Here is a 16031-nt window from a genome sequence, read left to right on the forward strand (position 1 = left end):
TTCTTATCTTCGAGCTGCCATTTCTGGGTTTAACGAGGTGCCCTTCAACAATTTTCAAAACTTCTTATTCCCCAGAAAACCTTTTTCCAAGGCTCCTGATTATAACTTAAACCTCCATTGTTCTAGTTATTTCTTTTCTCTTTGGTTTGCATTGCAGGATGTTTTTCATCCCCAGGAAAGAGACAGATGTAATGCCCTCCTCTGCAACGGAAATGAGACCACTCTAGGAACTGTAATAATGAGAGAGTTCTTGGGTCATTTTCTTTTTTAAAATCAGGAAATACAGTATGGATATGGGGATAGACAGACATCTCTGCCAGGCAATTCTATAGCATAGGGGACCTGTGGGTTAGCAAATGAGCCTGGAATGATACCAGATTTTGATCAACTAGTTTATAAAGTGCCTGAAAATATTTAAACATCTGAAGGAGGATCATAATGCCAATTGAACAGAAAAACATTACACACTACTGCTATCAGTACAACGAATATATGATTATTTGCTATTGAGAATCATTAGGGTAGATAAAACAGAGAAGGTTATGGTAGAAAGTTTCCACCTAGGAACATGAAAAAAATAAGACCTGTTTCAGTTGAAATAATTTCTATTCACCGAAGGTCTTCATCTGTTTCTATATCCAAAATATTAACTTGGTAACTTGTAAAGTTTGGACTCAGAGATCACAATGACTGATCACTCAATAATCTAGTTACTGGCATATCTTCCACAATGCGTTGTTACTGAGCTTGGCAATACTTGAACATTTTTTACCCAGTCTCTTTTACATCTTAGCTTATCCGATGACAAGGCTTAACAAGTTGATAAGCCTCCATTTGTCTCGTCATTCCCCCACGGCTGAACAGCAGCAGCAGTTCAGATGAAAATTACAAGCCAACAAAAGAAGACCAACATATGACAGAGAGATAAATATACCATGAAATCTCTCTTGTCACATTCCAATTTTTCCCCCCACTTCTTTTCTTATTTTTTTTTAAAGGAGGACTGGATCAATTGCTCTATGATAACTTAACTAGGCAAATGCAAGTTAGAAGCCAAAACATTTCCAACAACCTGTACAGAAACAACAAAATTTACAACTGAAAAATGTCACTAACACCCATTCAGGCAGATGTGTTAATTTTTGTTTGTTTCGCAAAGGACAGGTTATCAAAGAGAGAGTGGCGCGTGATCCTCCAGCCTGCCTTAGTTTCCTTAAGTAACCTTCTGCTTAATGCTGGGAGTTTCTGGTCGATAGTCCTTCCTCTCAGAGACGTTGCGCTTCACCTTGGCGCTAACAGGAGACTCCTGATTTAATGAAGGGCTGGAGTGGCATTTCTTCAGTCCAGGACCATCAATCTCACTGGTACTCAGCAACTCCTTTCCTGCTCCATCTTTGAGAAGAGACACATAGATTTCATAACGGGTTTTCTGGAAAAAAAAGAAAGAAAAGACTCCGTCTACAGTGTCACTTCACCGATGTGTGTGGAAATCAGTCACAACAAATTGGACGCATAGCAAGTAAATTGGACCAGCAATGCAATATTAGCCAGTGGGTGACAAGGGCATCCAGAAGTAATACTGAAATGTCTTGTAAACTGAAAACTGAAGGACATGTCTTGGTTCTCTTTCTCAGAAGAAGCATTTGAACTTTGAATGTTGTATTTTGAAAAGACATGCAAAGAATCTTGTCCAAAGTAGTGGATTTCAGAGTGTGCAACGAATCGTGGTGCAGTGGTTAGAATGCAGAATTGCAGGCTAATTCAGCTGACTGCTGACTGCCAGCAATTTGGCAGTTCGATTCACACTGGTTCAAGGTTGACTCAGCCTTCCATCCTTCTGAGATGGGTAAAATGAGGACGCAGATTGTTGGGGGCAATATGCTGACTCTGTGAACTGCTTAGAGAGGGCTGTAAAGCATTATGAAGCGGTATATAAGTCTAAGTGCTATTGCTATCTTCAGTCTACCCACAAGACTTAGGCAGGCTAAAGACACTTAAGAAGGATCCTTATTGTTGCCTCACCTTGTCCTTTCCTACACTTCCCCCTTTATCCCAACTTGATTTGTGGGGGGAAATGCTTTCTTAAAACAATAGAATACCTCTCATTTTATGCCCAGCTGATCAGTATGTAAAGTAGAAAATTTACTTTAGAAAATTTAGTAGAAAATTTGTATGGCAAATGGATATACATTTACATATAAAATAGAGAACTTTAATTGTGGTGCCTACTAGCTTCTCATCTTTCCATGATTATGAATATAATGGTTCAGTATTATGATGTCAAAATGATCATTATAGAATTGAACTTAAGTTTTTCTCTATGCCATGTGTTCCAATATGGTATGGATTTCTAATTATTTGTAAAAGATACTGTTGCTGGTCTTTGGCTAGGCAGACAGTTGCATTTTAATGTATCATTTCACTGCCACAAATTTCTGAGCCCACCAGGCACCAAATACAAAGTGTAAAGGAAGATTTAACATATTTTTGAAAATGCCAATTGCTGAATTTGTTCACTCTCTAGAAAACCACAACTCCTCTGTATGAGGCAGTTTCATCTGCAACATCACTCAGTGGTGCTGTGATTAACTCAAATACTCTAACGGCGATTAACCAGAATTCAGAAAAAGGCTTTTAAGAGGTGCAAAATGCAGTTTCTAGAATTCCAAGGAATATTTATTTAATGACATGCATTATGACCCTTCCCAATGAATCGTGACAAATGTTGATGAAGTTCTACCAAATGCCATACATTCTTTAAAGGAAAATCTATTGTCAAAATTGTGTTCTCCAACCAAGTACAAAAAGTGCTTTCTCTTATTTCAAAACATGACTCAGCCAAGCACTGCTATACAAATGCAGGAAGATTTCAAGGTCTCTTTAAAAGAACACAACAGAGAAAGCAATGGTTGTGGATTGGAAGAGACGGATTATTAAAAAAAAAAATCAATTTGACAGTTAAATGAAATAATCACGTACTTAGTATTTATACTTCCAGCAATGGTGAAAAGACAAATAATTATATAAGCATGTCACTCAACAATACCGAACTAGTGAGATGAATGCTGATAGCATTTTTAACTGATTATGCTTCATCAGATAATGAATATTCTAGAGAACTGAACAGAGAAGAAATGGTGCCAGGAATGCTGATTGTTGTATAGCAACTATTCTTCAGCCCTGGAGTTTTTCTGCCTCTATTCCCAATTTATAATATAACAATTTTTAAATTGAGAATCTTTGGAAACAAGACTTAGAAAGTCAGTAACAGATCCCACTCCCTGGAATATCTTCTCTCCTGAGGTGAGGGTAGCTCTGCCAGATGGCTTGAGGACCCAATGGGAGAGCTTCATATTGGAAGTGGTTGACTAATTAAAATTCAACCCCACCTCCCCCACCACCACCACCTCACCCCCGTGGGTCCAATTCCTTTCTTTTCCATCTTTTGTTTATAGTTTTTTTTTTAATCTGTTAATGTTTTTATCGGCTGTGTTTCATTATAATGGATTGATTTTAATGTTTTTCAATTTTTTTATGTTGTACGTCACCAAAAGTCTTTGGATACAAGATGGGTGGCAAATAATTTTAAACAAACAAACAAACAAACAAACAAACAAACAAACAGCAGTTTTCTTTAAAAAAATGCTATATTGGCCATGTTTGGCAGGTGATATTCTAACGAATTTATATATTTTTAATCTATTAGATTTATATAACAATAGCACTTAGCCTTATATACCATTCCATAGTGCTTTAAAGAATTCTCTAAGTGGTTTACAGAGTCAGCATATTGCCCCCAACAATCTCAGTTCTTTTTTTACTGAGCTCAGAAGGAATGGAGGCTAAGTTAACCTTGAGCCGGTCAGGATTGAACTCTAGGATGTGGGCAGAGTTTGCCTGTAATATTGCATTCTAACTCTGCCATTTCTCTAAGAGCTTAAGGCAGTTTACATGGGGATCTCCCTTCATTTCATCCCCACATTAACTCTGTGAGGAAAATTGACCTATAAGTGTGACTGACCAGAGACCAATTCAGGGTATTAATTGCTATACATCCTCTGCAGTTCAGACAGTGTTACCAACAAACCAAGCTACTATATTCCAAAATTCATGACAACAGAATTCATCAGCAGGCTAATCCATATATAAATGGTTTGTTGGGAACTAAAGCATTGAAAACAATTGCTCTAGAAAAGTATGGAATAGCGCTGCCCATAATTTAGTTCAACTCCAGAACTTAAATTGTAGTCGTCAGGCTTGTTGGACCTCTCACTGCCATCCAGACATGGGATCCACTACTGTTGTTCCATCTCTAGTGGCATACAGGTAGTTCCTGGTAATTTAAATGAATAAGAAAAGATGCTACCTGCACAGGTTAACCCTATAAAGAATGGGGGAAATTCCAGTATCAAATGAAGACAGAGAAGCAGAACTAAAAAAGTAACAACATGAAAACATCACCCTCTTCCTAAATTATTACAGACTGATTCTTCAAAAACTAAGAGCCTAGCTCAAAACAAAGCAAATACACATCTGGTTCATCATCCTACATTTATGCTTTACTAAACAACCTGTGCTCTGTTGGGTCATCATTACAGAGATATTTGCTTACCTTAAAAAAAAAAAACAGAATGATCACCGGTGGGCAAAAAAAACAGTGGGAATGGGAGCAACCTTTAACTTAACCTGCTGGTTTCTCCACTAACTTTCTTTGTAGGAAGCTGGCTTGGAGCACTGGAAATGACAATCACATAACCAAGGCTGACCGCAGATGCTCAGCAGCAATGAAGCAACCACAACTTTGCCAAATTTTAACCTCAGGTCCTAGATTTTGGTTGCATTCTCTAAGTTAATTCATTAAGGTCAATTGATTTTAAAATGTTGTCCTGTGATCCACTAGTTTTCCCAACTGAAGGTTACAAACAATGGAACAGACATGAGAGTCTAAATAATACATAGACATCAACAGGATAATTCTCTCCCACCTAGACCTTTTTGATTAAAACATGTAGCAATACTCCCTCCATTTTAATTATAGAGTTAAAAACTGTAAGCAGATATAAACTCTCACTACTCACTTGCTGAAGTGCTATGATCTCTACAATGACTACCTTTAAAATAGGGCCCAGTCCAGGGGTGAAATCCAGCAGGTTCTGACAGGTTCTGGAGAACCAGTAGCAGAAATTTTGAGTAGTTCGGAGAACTGGCAAATACCACCTCTAGCTGGCCCCAGAGTGGGGTGGGAATGGAGATTTTGCAATATCCTTCCCCCAGGAATGGGGAGAGAATGGGGATTTTGCAGTATCCTTCCTCTGGAGTGGGGTGGGAATGGAGATTTTACAGTATCCTTCCCCTGCCATGCCCACCAAGCCTCACCACGCCCACCAAACCATGCCCACAGAACCGGTAGTAAAAAAAATTGGATTTCACCACTGGCCCAGTCTTAGTTGTCCAGAACCTACCTCAAACTCCAAATAATGGTCTTTCAACTTGTAGTCTTCAATCTCCTTGCCCTTAAGTTTCTTATCCGGTGGGTAGGAACGATGTTCGGCTAGTTCAGTAGAGACCTGCTTCAGTTTGTTCTCGTGGGATTTTAGCTGGTCATCCTGCAGAGGTAATTACATGGTTTAGAATGCACCTCTAGTGCATTTAATAAAATGATTTAAAAATTCATTTCTATTGCTTTTAGGAGTGTTCAGTTCCTAAATCTGAAACTCAACTATTCCTGGTTCCTAAACCAGCAATTCAAATATTATATGGATTTTATTTAAATTAACAAGAATTTTCTAAACAAAATGGGAAAGATCCATCCGTCATATGGCCTAGATCTGTACAGGTAGCCTTCAATTTACAACTAGTTGCCTAGTGACTGTTCATATTTACCTCCCTTGGTGGTACTTGCACTACCTAGATCCAAAGTTTGAACAGTTCCCCCCTCCTGAGTGATTGCATGACTGCACTTTGGACACTCAGCATTCAGGTTGCATTTATGGCCATTTACAGTGTCCCACAGTCATATAATCATGTTTATGATGGTTTTCAATAAAGTTAGACCATAGCAAAGGTTACCTTAATGACCACGGAGTTTAACAAACCCCACAAAAAGATTATAAAATCAGGTCAGTCATGTGAATGACCTGAATTATGACCATCACAAGTTGCGACCAGTATGGACAGCCTCCATAATAGTCGTAACTCAAGGACTACCTAAGTTGTAGTCATATCATGGGTTCCAAAGAAGAGTTCACTCTATTGGCTGGTGCTATTATTTTCTCATTTCCCATTCAGCCTAGAAAGAACAGCTATGTACACTGCTGATTTGGAAATCACGTAGCCAGCTTCCACACTACCTTTGGTGTTAGGACTAATGAATCAAGTGCCCATATGTGTACAATTATTTGAGAATGATTGCAAGGGAGAATAATACTGGAAACTCTGTTTGTGCAAGCTGTAAGGAGAGGGGGAAGCAAACAAAACCCCAATCACCTGAGATAATTTGGTGGTGGAGGCAGGTAAGAGAGGGCGGCTGAATTTCTTTTGGGATCCAATTGCAGCTGGAAACGGTGGGGCAGAAAAAACGGCTGCCACAGAATTGATCTTATTGATCCAGGACTCCATTTCTTCAGGGCTCCTGTGGAATAGAAACAGATTAATCAGTAACTCTGGATGGCCTCAGGCATAACACTTGCACATTCTTTTCAATATCTGCACTGACATAATAAGAACGGCTAGTTTAGGTCACTCTTATACTGTATATTCTTGCGTCAGAATAAGTTTCTCTTGTGGCAATGCAGGATTTGTTCCTGAGGGTAAGCCACATTTAGGAAAATTCCATTCATCTGTGTTTCATCCACATATTTTTCTTGTTTCTTTCCATCTTTTGTTCAACAATCTTTTTTGCTTGCATCATACATATAATCTTTCTTTAGCAGCCATAACTGGGACCAGCAACTTGATTGTTGAGCAAAGCAGTTGCCAAGAGAAACATCACAATTTTCTGACCTTACTTCAGCTTTCCTTTGCCTTACACACCTGCAAAGATCATGGTTGTGAGAACTGGCTGTTGAGTTACTTTTTTGTCACCACTGCAACTGCAAATGGTCACTAAACAAGGCAGTTGCTGAATGCAGACCACTTGTAATGACTGCTTTCCTGTTAAGCTTCAGAAGACAGTAACAACCTTAACTTAAGACTGAGTCAAGCAAGGTGTCTTCAGGGTATGGTTAAAAAAACATCAAGATGGTGGCCATCAAGGGCTGATCAAAACTCTACCTGTTTTTCATGTACTCAGGCAGAATTTTGATCACACCATCACAGCTGACAATTTGACTTTTTTTTTTTTTATCATACCCTGCAGACACTCTGAAGTATGATGAGGGCCCATGGCAAGCAGAATCTTTTCTGGAGTCATTCCTACAGTTCATTGAATGCCTCATGTCTCCAAACCTAGGTGTCTGATAGGATAGGGTAGGATAGAATTAGAATTGAGTAGAGTAGAGTAGAGTAGAGTAGAGTAGAGTAGAGTAGAGTAGAGTAGAGTAGAGTAGAGTAGAATAGAATAGAATAGAATAGAATAGAATAGAATAGAATAGAATAGAATAGAATAGAATAGAATAGAATAGAATAGAATAGAATAGAATAGAATAGAATTCTTTATTGGCCAAATGTGATTGGACACACAAGGAACTTAATTAACGACTTCAAAGTCCATTTATGAGGGGTCCTTAGTCCTCCCTGAGCTTGGGTGTTTTCTTGCAGACATTACATGACCCAAATTAGGCAACATTATCAGTGCACAGTTTGAGTAATGAAAAATCTGCAAGAAAACAACCAAGCTCAGGGAGCACCAAGGACCCCTCATTTCAACCCTGAACTACAAATATTCTCTAAAGTCCACTTAAGAGATCTGGGGACATTGCCACTCCCTTTCTTCTTTCCAACTAGAAGTAACCATTACAACAGTTTGAATTTTATAATTAACCCCAACCCCAAATTTAATTTTAACCTTGTTATTTACATTTCTAGTTTCTTCGCTAGTAAGGTGGATAAGGGTCTAGATCAGCCTTCCCCAAATGTTTTGATGCATTTCAGTGATCTGCAAAACACACCCCTATAGCTTCTAAACTCTGGCTCTACACAACAGAAAAATTATCTGCATTGCAGCAGTTACAAAAGTCACGTGCATGTCTCTTTTGTAGCTTTTTTCCTCTAAAGTTTAAATGACTAAAATGATTCGTTTTTTTAAAGATATTACCTTGAGCAGCATGTCCTGACCTTAACTTTGATTGTTAAGGTAAGCTTAAAAGCTGCATGTTATATATTACTATGTATGCTAAGGTGTGCTTTTTCTTCCTCACCCCTGTATACATTATAGCAGACCTGCAGTACAGATTTAAGGCCAAGACAGCATTCCAACTACTGAATAATTCTCCTACTTGGGTTGCCTGATTCGGAATGGCACAACTTGCTGCAGCCAACTTGCCATGGCCAACTTGCTGTGGGACAACACGCCACAGGACAATTTAACAATTCAATTCAATTATTTAAAATTATTTAAAATAAATTTAAAATTATTTTAATTTTCGTCATTCACATTTCATTCTGTTCCTCCTTTTTCATCCTTCCTTTAATGATTCTATTCCACTGTTTGTTTGATATTAGTGTTAACTCTTGTCCCACAGTGAATTTTCTTGTGGCGAGTGGACTAGCTAAATTGACCATGGTGAGTTGGCCGTGGCGAGTTGGCAAGCCGAATTGGCACAGACCACCTGATTGAGCTGCACACCATTTTATAGGCGAAGGATAGACCACTAATAGTTTCAGTATTTACTTATGGAGCCTGCAATCCTTTTGTTATGATTTATACTCAGAACTGGAAAATATAGTTTGAAAAAAAGGAGAAGGGAAAAACAAACTTGAAACAAGGCTTTGGAAAGGCGCCCAATGTTCCTAAGATTATTATTTTTTTCATGAACCACGCCACGCAAGCAACCAAACTGGAACCTACTGAGCTTGAAAAAGCAACACTCTCCAGTCAGCTGTCTTCAGTTTCAGGACATTTGGCTTCTTCTCGTAGTCGGTTGCCTTTGATGCTAGCGCATGGTGCACGCTGACGGCATTCTTAAGGTCGTCCTCTGATAAAGCCTTCTCTGGTTTGTATTCGTCCTGCAAAAATTAAAAAGGCAAGTTTTTTTTTGTGTGTGTGTGTTTTTTTTAATCCCTGGCTGCAATAAAACAGCAGGCAGGAAATCAAACTGCTTTGTAAACAACCATCAGAAGTGACAAAGGCAAGAGCATGTTGTTACAATCTTATACATGTTTACTGCAAATGAGGGATAGGTGAGAAAGTAACTTATCTTGCTTATCTTACAATATGAAATTACCCCATTCACTCTTACTAAACATATCCAAAGTGGAAAGCCTAATATACCCACAGGAGTGCAGAGAAGAATACCTCATTGGTTCCAATAAATGTACAAATTGGAAATAAATATATATATAATGGGTCTCTTTACTGGAGTCTCAGTTTGGCATGTAGTGAACAATACAAGTAAGGGTTTCTAGCCAGCATTACTGGCTTCTGCTAGCCAGATGGCTATATGGACTCATCATGTCCTGTCTTCCTGTTCCCGGTTGCTCCGGGCTGGCTCCAGCAAGCACTCTTTGGGCCCGGTTCCAGCAAGTGCTCTTCGAGCCTGGTTGCTCCCTGGCTGGCTCCAGCAAGTACTCTTCTGGCCTGGATGGCTGTTGTGGCCCGCCGGCAGCCAGCAGAGCTGGCAGCAGATTTGGACAGTGAGGAGGTTGGGGAGGAATGTGGGCCAGTCCTAGAGTCTGGGGAAGGCTCAGATGAGGGTCTGCGTCGGAGGCAGAGAGGGAGCCAGGGCCATCTGGGAGTTATGTGCTGCCTCTGGAATCTGACATCAGCGAGGCAGAAGAACAGTGTGAGCCTGATCCCAGCATGCGCAGAGCTGCCAGAAGGCAAGAACAATTAAGAAAAAAAAGGGTGACTCGGGAGTAAGGCTTGGAGATGATTGGCCACTCCCATAAGACATAAAAGGAGCAAACAGACGTGAATCTTTGCAGGAAGCAATTAGTTTCTATAATCAATTCAAGCTCTGAGAAGTCTGTTTGACTCTGTGCTCATTTGGCCTTGCAAAATTAATTGGCAATTAGGTCACTGGCAGCGTTTCAAGGAAGATAAAGGTGGGTGTTTATCAACATTACCCTGAAAGACTGTGTCAACTCAAGTAGACATCTGTCAGAATCTTCACAGACTTTTGTGAATCATTACGGGCTGTGAATGACCCTATCACAGCCTTCTCAATAAAAGAGTTTTTTTGGGACTGAGATTGTGATTTATGCTTTCTCAGGAAGCCTAGGTCAGAACAATGACTTCTGAACCAACTGCAGCTGGCTTGTCTTCCTGGCTCCTCTCCCAGCGTGAGTCCCATCACCCGACACCCATCTGCTTGTGTGTGGCAACTCCAAAACGGCACATTGTGGCAACTTTGAATGGCACGCTGTCTCGGAGGTTGACACTTCATGGACCAAAAAGCCAATTCAGAATATGTCTACTCAGAAATAAGATTCTCTGAGTTCAATACCACCTATTCTTAGAAAACCTTCCTTTCCTTTCCTTTCCTTTCCTTTCCTTTCCTTTCCTTTCCTTTCCTTTCCTTTCCTTTCCTTTCCTTTCCTTTCCTTTCCCTTCCCTTCCCTTCCCTTCCCTTCCCTTCCCTTCCCTTCCCTTCCCTTCCTTTCCTTTCTCCTTTCCCTTTCCTTTCCTTTCTCCTTTCCTTTCCTTTCCTTTCTCCTTTCCCTTCTCCTTTCCCTTTCTCTTCCTTCCAACCATTCCTCTGGGTGCTCAAAGTGAGATACCTATTTTCCCCAATTTTTCCAAAGGTAGGATAAGTAGCTCAAAGTCAGCCAATCATTTTCTGTGGCTGAATAACATTAACCAACATTTAACCACTATAGCACATTGGCTGATATACTCCCACTTCCAAAACCTTCAGATGAGTTATAAGAAATATCATAGAAGCACCTAGCACAGGTCTATTGTGTAAAAACAAAGCCAGCATCCCCCTCATTTTGCCATGGCGATTTTTCTCCCTTACATCTAACTGGCGAATGTTCTGTACAGCTGACATCTTCAATTACAAAAAGACCATTAAGATAAAATGTCATGGAGAACTCTGAGCAAAAAAAAAAAAAACCCCACATCAGGAAATGGCATAGAAAATGTGCAGCAGAATTCCAAATCAGCACTGATGTATGAAAATACTTCCAGTAGCAGTCAGTCTAATTAACCCAAAGTCTTCAGTGTAGTTGTTACAGGTCAGTTGTTGATTAAATCCATTTCAATACAGCATTGATCCATGACAAATTCACTGTAGAACAGTCCACTGCCAAAATCTGTAACCAGATAAATAAAAATTTCCCCCAGGCTTCAGCGATGAATTTGAACAATGTGCTAAATATCTAGAGAGGGTGGCAAATTAGAAGTTAAAGCAAATGGGAGAAATGCTTTTAAAAGGTCTGGAAATAAGTCTACAAAATCAAGTAAATGTATCGTCCAGGTAGAGTGATGCCCATTAGTAGTTACGGGGCAAGTCAGAAATTCAGCCAAGCCAACTGAGGACAGGTGCCTGCGCTTTTAGCCACTGTACAGAAGGAAAAACAAATGTGAAAAGTATGACTTCTTTTGGTCCTAAGCCTTTTCATGCCTCTTTTACAGAACCAGGAATAGTCCTGGACAACTATCACTTTCATATCTGATCTTGAAGTTATCTGGATGTTAAAACTTGCAAGTAAACTATGCATGGCAGTAATACTGACGCTCTTTTTGAACAGTTGAGGATTTTAGCAAAGACAATCCTGTACTAGGGCGGTGTGGTAATTAAGATGTTGGGATTGTCAGCTGGAACGCTGGCAGACCATGTTTGAGATCCAAGCTCCACGCAACGGGGTGAGCTCCCACCCTCTCTCCAGCTCCTGCCCACCTAGCAGTTTGAAAGCATACAAATGCGAGTAGATAAATAGGTACCACTTCAGTAGGAAGGTAAGGCGTTCCATGATGTCATGCTGGCCATATGAGCAAATGGCCTTGAAACAGAGATGAGCACCACCCTCTAAAGTCGGCAACGACTAGTGAAGTAAAATCTACAGGGACTCCTTTACCTTTTTACTTCCCAATCCTGTACTAATATTAGTAACTGACACTTCATTTGCATTTAAGATGGGGTTTTGGAGAAGGGAAGTAAAGCTTTTGGTGCTAATAGAAGTCAACAGAAAAGGTCAGAAATGGTTGGGAATTCTGGTTACTATATGCATAGGGAGGGCAGAGTAGTAGGTTAGAAAAGATAGCAGTTCTGGCTTTCCTCCAGTGGGAAGCAAAGCAACTTGGTTCCTAGGAAAAGAATGCTTTCGCATACTTAGAATAGAACCACAGAAGTTCTATCACAATTTCTGAATTGCGACTAGTGCCTAAGATTTTGCTGAACAAGACTTAGAAATTCTGTACACATTTATCTTGAATTTTCACTGAATGCAGGGGGACAATTTCAAAGCAAGCAGGCATCTGATTATGTTAAAAAAAAAAAAAAAAAACCCCACCAGAAAATGTATGCGTGGTTAAAAGTCTCTTTTACGCACAAAGGAAAAATTGTTTTGAATGCAGTCAAGTATCAGCGCCAACATTTGCTCTAAATTTTCAGACAGACGAAAGAGACATCACTCCATTTTTCTTACGTTTGGCAAGACGAAGGATATTTCATGCACCCAAGGCATAATGTAAAAACCTATTCCGGGGATTACTCAGCCAAATCTTGTGATCAAAATGCAGACTGGAGGGCAGGAACATTGAGATGAAGACACAGGCTCCATTTTTAAGCATTGCCAGAGGATACTACAGAATAGGTATAGGTTTCAGCATGGAGCGCAGTTGAGAAAAGCATCAACATTTTGCTCCCTGCATTTTTTTTGTACTTTTGCCAGAAATTCCTGCAAAGCACATTTCATCTACCAACACTGAGTCGCAACATTTCTCTCTCTCTCTCCCTCCCCTCCCCCCTCTCTCCCCTCCCTCCCTCCCTCCTTCCCTCTCCCTCCCTTCCCCCCCTCTCTCTGTGCAGGTATTGCCTCTAGAGTTGAATCCTGGGCCTGAAGCTATAAAATTCCATCAACTTTTAATCAAAGGGTGACAGTACATTTGCCTGCAGTTTCATTTGGATGGATCTGAACATCAATTCCAATTTCTAAAAAAAATTGAGCTAGCCCACACTGTAATGTTTCAGCACTTTTATGGATTTGGTACATCATCCTCCCAAGTTCTACCTGTCTGTATATAAGAATGTGTCATAAAAAGGACAAACCACATTATAGAAATATATCACTCGTCTGATCTCTGGACCATTATCTAGATCAGTCTTTTTCAACTCTAGCAACTTTAAAATGTATGGACTACATGCTGACAGGGAATTCTGGGAGCCGAAGCCCACCCATCTTAAAGTTGCCAAGACTGAAAAATGTTGATTTAGACAGATTAGGTACCCTCCATATATGTGGAACTCGAACTCCCATTATCACCAATCTGTGCAACCAATGGCTCTTATAATCCAAGACATCTGGAAGGTACGAGGCTGTTTTTTGGGGGGGAAAACTACTATCTCAAGAATTCAAAACTGTTTACTCTCACTACGAAGTCCACTACTATTTATTTTTTTATTACATTTCATCTTGCTAAGAAGAGAGAATGAACCTGAGCTCAGAGGTGTTCATGAGGGAAGTAATAAATTATTGGCTTTTTAATTATTTTTATATATGTCATATTTCATTTTGCAGGCCGACTTAAATAGTTTAAGACTGCCACTGAGGCTCTCGGCTTGCTTTTTGCCAATTTTTTTCAGAACTGGTTTTCTTTTTATTTTGTCTTCCCATATATAAAAGTATATTATAAAATGAAATAGACTGCATAGAGGAGAAGATGTCAACAGAGCATCTGCACTAAATAATACTGAATACAGGTTTCACATGCTGGAGGGTACTGTTCTTATTAAGATTTGCTAAATTTGTAGCCATTTACATTGGCTCTATGCAAATATAAATAGTAGTTACTAAGATGGCTCAGATGATCCATCATACTTAATGCTCCTCCATATGAGAGTGGGAGGAAGCCATAGAGGCCATGAACCATAAACCTAGAAAAAAAAATCTAGGTATTCAATAAATTTACAAAATTACAAGAAATAAGAAAAACTTGTAAAAGAAAAAAAAAGATTTGCATTTTTCCTGAAGAGTTCATTAGGTTAAAGTAATAATATTTGCTGAACCTCACTTTTCCCAAGTAGATCTTTGATTTTGGCAGCAGAATTCAACTAAATGTGAATAAATTTACACTGCACTTCAGGTCATCTTGAAAGCCCTAATTATAAAGCAATAAGGTTAAGTTTCAATAAATAAAGCCATTATTTTCTCAAAATATAGTGAATGCATGTGGTTCAAATGGCACAAGTATTTTCTAAAGCATCTGGTATAATGACCTTGTGTGTGTGTGTGTGTGTGTGTGTGTGTGTGTGTGTGTGTGTGTGTGTTTACATGTAATATGTATATGCAGGTATATATTTTGATATCAGAAAGACAAACGTAGCAAACATTAGATTTCACCAGTAACACTACATGTTTGGCAACTCTAACCTTATCTATGAAATTTCATATAATGTTTTTAAACAAAGAATTTAATTTAACAACAGTATAGTTAAGAGGAATAAGTTTCAGTAGTTCTTTCAACATGTGCACAACGTGTAGGCTAAGATTAATTTTAAATCTGATCTTGTCCCTTAATATTAACCTTCAATCGAACAGAATAAATGGAATCCTAAATATTTAATTGGTTCAGCACTGAAACTCAGGGACCATTAACTACAGATCTGTAACATATTAACTCTCCTACAAAGAGGATTTCAGATTGAAACGTCTAGCATCACGTATCATTAGCTATCTGGCTAGCTGAAAACTCTAGTTCAGAAAAATCTGACAGGCTGAAAAGTGCCCAAACTTGTCCCTCAGACACAGTTTCCCACAAACTTTATTGCATGGCATTTCAATAGTATGGTTTTTCGCTTAAAAAAGCAGTGGTCCAAAAGCTCTTCAGCTCAATGACCCCTTCATGAAATTTCATATTTATCAGGCCAGAAACATTATATGAAAATAATTTATAAATATTACTATAACTAAATAGTGCTATAAATGAGATAATCCAAGGCTGCTCTAACTGGTAGCTGGTTGACCAACCCTGAGTAATATTGTCTCATCACTAGCTACCTCATCTTCAGGATTAGGGATTGGTGTGGAGACAGAAATCCCAAAGATTAATTGATCCCAATCAACTTTCCATAATATATTGACCTCCAGTCATTTATCATTTTTTTAAATAGTCCCATTAACTTTTGGGGGATCAATACTGACCATTTGGGGGGACACTGACTTAGATCAATGGAATTAGTTTTTACAAGGAATACTAATATTCCCAAGCACATCCTCACTAATATCACTCTGAACATACACTTACTCTACTCACTATAACATAAATAGAATGCCATGGTTTACTTGCATCCTTCCCATTCATTGTAGCTATTTCCAATCATTAAGGTTCCAATCATTAATTCTTAATGATACTTCTATTAATTTCCTAGATCACTAATAAATGAATGCTGGGCAAATAGAACAGAATATTGGAAGCCAGCTTTTTTGATATACTGTATTACGGTACCTATCTTGTGTTATCTCTGTGTTTCTTCCATTTTTGAGCTATGCTACTGAAGAAATGCATATTCTTGTCCTGTTTTATATTTTTCTCCTATGCTGTTTAAAATTTCTAGAATTGAAAAATGGAAGGAAGACAGAGAGTATGCTCCAACAAGCAAGGGGCCAAACCATTCCTTGTCTCACAAGTTGGTTGCAGAATCTAGTGCACAATGATAAATTGTATTTAATCACCCCATTTAAGAGCCTTTCCATTCCTCAGTTCCTCC

At 39.0% G+C, this 16031-nt stretch overlaps 1 protein-coding gene across 2 annotated transcripts in view; it reads right to left on the reverse strand.

Annotated features, from left to right (window-relative positions):
- Positions 1-616: 616 nt before the first annotated feature.
- The window catches only part of PSD3 (pleckstrin and Sec7 domain containing 3), a 185564-nt gene continuing 170149 nt past the window's right edge, over positions 617-16031 (reverse strand). For both annotated transcript variants that reach the window (XM_070935477.1, XM_070935478.1), the window contains 4 exons: positions 9008-9165; positions 6487-6631; positions 5463-5606; positions 617-1429 (listed from right to left, as the gene is read on the reverse strand). In XM_070935477.1, the coding sequence (XP_070791578.1) occupies positions 1214-1429; positions 5463-5606; positions 6487-6631; positions 9008-9165 (663 nt within the window). In that variant the 3' untranslated portion in view covers positions 617-1213. The remainder of the gene's footprint in view (positions 1430-5462; positions 5607-6486; positions 6632-9007; positions 9166-16031) is intronic.

The sequence above is a fragment of the Pituophis catenifer genome, unplaced genomic scaffold, assembly GCF_029215685.1.
Source record: "Pituophis catenifer annectens isolate HBS135680 unplaced genomic scaffold, rPitCat1.0.hap2 SCAF_2, whole genome shotgun sequence".
NCBI classification, from domain to species: Eukaryota; Metazoa; Chordata; class Lepidosauria; order Squamata; family Colubridae; genus Pituophis; species Pituophis catenifer.